Source organism: Podarcis gaigeae (assembly GCF_964106915.1).
Source record: "Podarcis gaigeae genome assembly, chromosome: 16".
NCBI lineage: Eukaryota > Metazoa > Chordata > Lepidosauria > Squamata > Lacertidae > Podarcis > Podarcis gaigeae.
The window spans coordinates 27176694-27182693 of record NC_139693.1 but is presented as its reverse complement, the minus strand read 5'-3'; the positions used below and the strand labels follow the sequence as shown (position 1 = coordinate 27182693).

General features: G+C 49.3%; 1 protein-coding gene across 3 annotated transcripts in view; it reads right to left on the bottom strand.

The window, feature by feature from the left end:
* The window catches only part of ADORA2A (adenosine A2a receptor), a 29116-nt gene continuing 23116 nt past the window's right edge, over positions 1-6000 (bottom strand). For all 3 annotated transcript variants that reach the window (XM_083717404.1, XM_083717405.1, XM_083717403.1), the window contains exon 3: positions 1-2727. In XM_083717404.1, the coding sequence (XP_083573530.1) occupies positions 1689-2727 (1039 nt within the window). In that variant the 3' untranslated portion in view covers positions 1-1688. The remainder of the gene's footprint in view (positions 2728-6000) is intronic.

The window sequence follows — 6000 nt, the reverse complement described above, 5'->3', positions numbered from 1 at the left end:
ATTTGTTTTAGTTTTATTTTTTAAAAAAATCAGTTTTACGCTGCTTGAAAACAGAAACAAAAGCTTATTAAAATGGGGGGGGGGCACAGAGCATGATCTATGACAATAACAAAGGGCAAACATTCAGTGTGCACTAGAAGATGGACGGTTTCAGAAGGATGGGTGATGGACCAGCCTGAATAGCCCTCCTTGTGTGGTCACAGGGAGAAGCCTCTACCCTGCCCCCTCAAGCGCCCTCTCACATTTCTGCCTCCTCCTCCTACCTGCCGAAGGTCCTCCTTCACATTTCTTCAGAGGGTGACCATTTTGGTTGAAATGAGAGGCCTGTTCTGAATCTGTGTACAAAACCCCAAGGCAAGCCCAGCCGTCCCACGATGCAAAGCTGCCATCTTGTCATGTCATGCTTGGCCACCATAATAACAACTGCTCGACTGATGCTCAACCGTCCGTGGTGCTGTCGCCTTCACCGAGAAGAACAGCAGTCACTTGTGAAACAGGTTTGCCTGGCAGATTTCAGCTAGGTGCCAGACCACAAGTGGAGGGGGGCGGGGGGCGGAGAGAGACGAGTTTTGCATCTGGGAGCTGTTTGGAAAGGTTGCCAAGATGTTTCTGGCTAGCAGACACAGCTCTGGGGAGAAATCTGGCATTGGGCCTTAAAAGCAGCAGCCCTCTGGGTTGCTTCTCATATAGGCACTGAGTTCAAATCCAGAGGGTTCTAGGGCTGAGTCCCCAGGGACTCTCTCAGTGTGTAGATCTGTGCTGGGCCAGCTTTGTGGGTGACCTGTGCAGGCACTCCTTGCTAGCTGTAGGCAGGTGGCCCCTTGCGAAGCCACCTCTTTGCTGAGCAAGTTCACCCCCCTAATCATCTCATAGGCACCCATGCCCTGGGAGCAAACTGGAGCACAGTCACCTACTGATTTCCATCCTGCCAGACCCTACCTAGGAGACGGCCTGGTAGAAGAGGCTAAGTAGGCAACTGCCCTGCCCTGCAGAAGCCCCCAAGGAGACTTATGGCAGCCAGAGGAAAATCAAAATCGCATCATAAAGCTTCCTAATCAAGATTTTACACAAACGGACGTGTCTCTAATGCCTCCAAACCATGTCCTCTCGCACGCTCTCTCTCTCTCTCGCCAGCTCCAGGAACGAGCCTGGCGTCACCCTAGCTGGGTGTCCAGCAAAAAAACTTCCCATTCTGCTCTTCACAGAATCATAGAATTGTAGTATTGGAAGGCACCTCAGGGGTCATCTAGTCCAACCCCCTGCAATGCAGGAATCACAGTTCCTCGGCACTATGAAGCACCTTTCCATTGACCCTTTCATTTTCTCCTGGTACAACTGGGCTGTGGCCGCAGGCAGCCACAGATGTCCCAAGCAACATCGGATGTTGCCACGGGCCCTCCCCCCTGCAGAGTCTTCCAAAGGCAACAAGAAGTGTGTCTCTGTGTCCCGCCCATCTTCACCTTTGACCTTTGGCTGGGAAAAAGCCCCTTGGCCCTTTCCGGCCTTCTCCCCAGGCCGCTTCAGGTCTTTCTGTCAGTTGTGTCAGGGACCTCTCCCCTTCCATCGCAAGGACCCAAACCTTTGCCCTCCCCTTCTCTCCTTCTTTCCCTCCCTTCTTGCTGCAACGAAAGCAGACCACTGGGGAGAGGGAAGATTTCATTCCAGCCGCGTTGCATCCTGAGGGGGCCTCAGGACCCATCAGAGGCTTCTACGGCCGAAGTCTCCAGGTCAGCGGCATAAGAGTCCCGAATCGCCAGCAGCTCTTGGCTCAGCATCTCCATGTCTCTGCAGGCTTTGGAGAGATCCCCATTTTTGCAGGGATGGGCTGCATGGCCATTTGCCTCCCCGGCCAACGCCTTCTTGCTCTGGCGCAGTTCCAAGCCCACTTTGGTTTCCCCCCAATCCCCGTCCCTGTGGATGCCATCCAAGTCCCCTCCGGCGTAGAAGTTCAGAGCGTACTTGGTGATCTGCATGCCGGCACTCTCGCCGTCTTCCTCCGCGTGAGCAGAGGACCTCCGGCTGGCCGTGGTCCCCTTGAAGCGTTGCTTTCTGCCCAGGATGTGCTGCCCGATGATCTTGCGGAAAGTCAGCCTGAACTCCCGGATCCTGTAGGCGTAGATCAGAGGGTTCACCACGGAGTTGGCGTGGGAGAGGATGATGGCGAGGTACATCAGCCAGAGCGGAGGGCGGCCGCAGCCCCGTCGGAAGAGGATGTAGCAGTTGACGGTGTGCATGGGCAGCCAGCAGAAAGCAAACAGCCCGACGATGATGGCCAGCGACTTGGCCGCGTGGACTTCCTTCTGCAAGATGGAGCGGGAACGTTCCCCGGGCGTCGCCTTGTTCTCCATCTGCTTGAGCTGCCGCCGTGCGGCCATGAAGATTTTCAGGTAGATGCCGAACATCAGGAGCAGCGGGGTGAGGACGCAGGCGAAAAAGTTGTAGTAGACCATGTATTCCATGGTGACCACAGACTCAAAGAGGCAGGCCAACATGTCGCTGCTGCAGTTACCGGAAGGGGTAGTAGTGGAGGGGGAGGATGAGAAGGAGGAAGAGGACTCGTTGGTGCACACCCCAGCAGAGGAGGAGGAGGAAGAGGAAGAGGAACCCTGGTTGCCCAAGGCAGGCTTGTGCCATCCTAGCATGGGCGTCAGGCCGATGATGAAGGACAAGACCCAGCAGATGCCAATGATGCTTTTCGCCCGTGAGCCCGTCACCAAAGCATTGTACCTGGAAGGAGAAGAGCCAAGGAAAGTCAACGGTAGGATCTGGTGATGTTGCGAGTTGCAAAATAGGCTATGACCCACGTAATATTGGTCCTAAAAGATCAACACTGGCGGTAAGAATACCAATAAAAAAAGAAGAGGATAGTAAATTGAAGGAGTTGATTTTATAAGAAATATGATTTTGGAGAACTGTTACAAGGTGATGCAATGAAATTCAATTAGGGAGATTTGAGGAAGTCAATTAATAATAATATAATAATAATTTATTATTTATACCCCGCCCATCTGGCTAGGTTTCCCCAGCCACTCTGGGCGGCTTCCAACAAAACACTAAAATACAATAACCTATTAAACGTTAAAATCTTCCCTAAACAGGGCTGCCTTCAGATGTCTTCTAAAAGTTTGGTAGTTATTTTTCTCTTTGACATCTGATGGGAGGGCATTAATTAACAATGAAAGATAAATTAGGTTAGAAGTAATAAGTGTTTTTATTTGTCTTTTTTTTCTTTTTAGTATTGTAATGTGTTTTCTTTTGTGTGTTTTATATGTTCTTTTTGTTAGAAATTTGGAAAATTAATTTAAAAAATGGGGGGGGGGGGGAGATCAACATTGGTTCTCAGTACATTTCCAAGGACAACTCAAATGGTTGGTGTTGATCTTTAAAGTCCTAAACAGCCTCAGTCCTGTTTACCTGAAGGAGCATCTCCACCCCCATTATTCAGCCCGGACACGGAGGTCTATCTCTGAGGGCTTTCTGGTGGTTCCCTCACTGTGAGAAGTGAGCTTACAGCAGATCCTCCAAGTGTCTCTATTTTCCAGGGACATCTCTGATTTAGAGAAGCCGCCCCGGTTTCTGATGTGATCCTGGAATGTCCCACTTTTCCTTATTTTCATTGGAGAAATGTTGGAGGGTATGGAATTATCTGACCCCCGAGCCGTCTGAAGGCAATCCTGTATAAGGAAGTGGGTTTTTTTTAATGCTGAATGGTTGATTATGTTTTTATAAATGTTGGAAGCAGCCCAGAATGGCAACCCAGTAATATGTGTGGGGTATAAACAGTAAAATTGTCATTACAGAATGGGATGGCCCTATTTTCATCGGAGAAATGTCGGAGGGTATGTTATAGGGAACCAGGCAGGAAACCTTCTGGGTAGACGCACCCACCCTGTGGAACATCCTCCTGTCTGATGTCAAAGAGTTAAAAAACTATGTGACTTTTTGTAAACATCTGAAGGCAGCCCAGTTTTGGGAAGCTTTTAATGTTTGATGTGCTTTTTTCTCTCTGTGTGTATTTTTGTTGGAAGCTGCCAAGAGTTACTGGGGCAACCCGGCCAGATGATCGGGGTATAAGAAAAAATAATAATAATATCAAACATTAAAAACTTCCCAAAACCGGGCTGCCTTCAGACATTGACAAAAAGCCACATAGTTTTTTTTAACTCTTTGACATCAGGTGAGCACAAGTGGGGTAAAGGGACCACATCCCATTAGCACTTTATGCGTTTTGTGGTGGTGGTGGGGAATGTAGAGCTGAAAACCAATCATTTGACTTTGTCCTCTGCAACTTCCGATTCAGATCCAGCCAAGAGCTCCCGGCACTTAATCCATCCATTAAGGAACAATGTTTATTTAATTAATAGCATTAGTTATATAACTTGGTAAGAGGAGGAGAAAGAGAGCACCCGGAGAGGAGGGACACAATCCAAGCTAATATTTGCCAATATTTATCAGGATCGACCTGCCTCTTAGTTTAAACACAGGTGACTGCATCAGAGCCCCTCAGTTTACTGAGGGCATCCAAAGTCCACTCAACCCAACCCTCCTCTTCCTCCTCCTCCTCATCTGAAACATCCCTAAAGGAAGGAAAATATCTTGTAAGGAAAGTCTAAATTCCTCCACCTACTTTCCTCCAGATGCTTTGGGTTTGCCTGCCTATTTTGGACTACAAATCCCATCAGCCCCTGCACCATACAGCAAGGCTTCATGGGGTGCCTGAGCTCTTTGTTTTGGCCCACTCTGATATGCACCCACCCACAGGCAGACAGCACCCCCTCCTTGGCTGATTCCTCCAGAGCAAGGAGTTTGGTGTCCCAGCTCCGCTTATCAATTGACCACCTGGTGACCAGGTATGGGGGATTTGCAAGCAACACTAGAGTGCTAGGCTCAGCCCATCCCACAACTGTGTTTAATTTGTTTTGGTTTTGCTGCCACCCCCAAAATCAATGGGGCTGTGCGGGTGGGACTTCTTGGCTGTGGGGCAAGGAATCAGACCAGGCCCCTGAACAGGGTGTTAGCCCCGCCTGCTACAGACAGAACCCTTCAACTCAGCAGTTGCACTACTTATGAACATTCCGTGACATCGCCGCAGCCCAGCCTATGACCCCAGGGAAGGATGCTTGTGTGAGAGAGGGGGCAGGAGCGTTTTGAAATGGTTTGCGTAAAGCCACACAAGCTAATGCAGAAGCCACAGTGGGGAGGCTCTGAAGCAAAATCTGCCGCTGTGCGCTGCAGAGACTTCCCTGCCCTGGGACCGCCATTGCTGTAGTTGTTATTTATAAATGTATGAGTCACTGTTTTTGTTATGTACTGAAGTTCTCACCCTGGGCCAGCAGGGGGATACTGTAGATAGTTATGCAAATGAAGGATTGAAAGTGACGTTCAGTGATTGGATAGTTTTTATGCAAATGAAGGATCGAAAGTGACGTTCAGTGATTGGATAGCTTTAGAAAGTTTCTACACTAACATTGTACTGGAGCTCTATATAAGCAGGCTGACTGAGCCCTTCAGTTCAGTTCTGTTCTGGGCTGAATAAAGAAGAGCTGTTTGAAGAATCACGGTGTTGTCTGATATGTTCACCCACAACTTAACAGTACTTAACAGTTTCGGCCCCAAAGCATGGGCTTGCAAAATGGCAATTTGGCTATATTTCCCAAGGAGGCTCTCCAGGAGCCACCAGGGCTTCAACCACGATGCACTCCATCCTTTGCCTACGGAAGGGAGGAGACAGAGGATGTTTCCGTGATGTTACAGGCCTGGCCTGCATCTCCTTCCCTGCCCCTTCTGCAGGCCAAATTCCTTTCACAAACAGCCAATAAAACATCAGTCATCATCCTCATCCCTCTTCCTGGATTCCCTTCTTTCTCTCTGCACTGATGACTTCTCTCCCAGGGCAAGTTAAAGCCCCAGCAGGGGAGGGAAGCTATTATTATTAGCATTCTGAAGGCTCAAAATAACAGGCTGTGGTTGTGAATTGGCACATAATACCTAGTGTGGCAC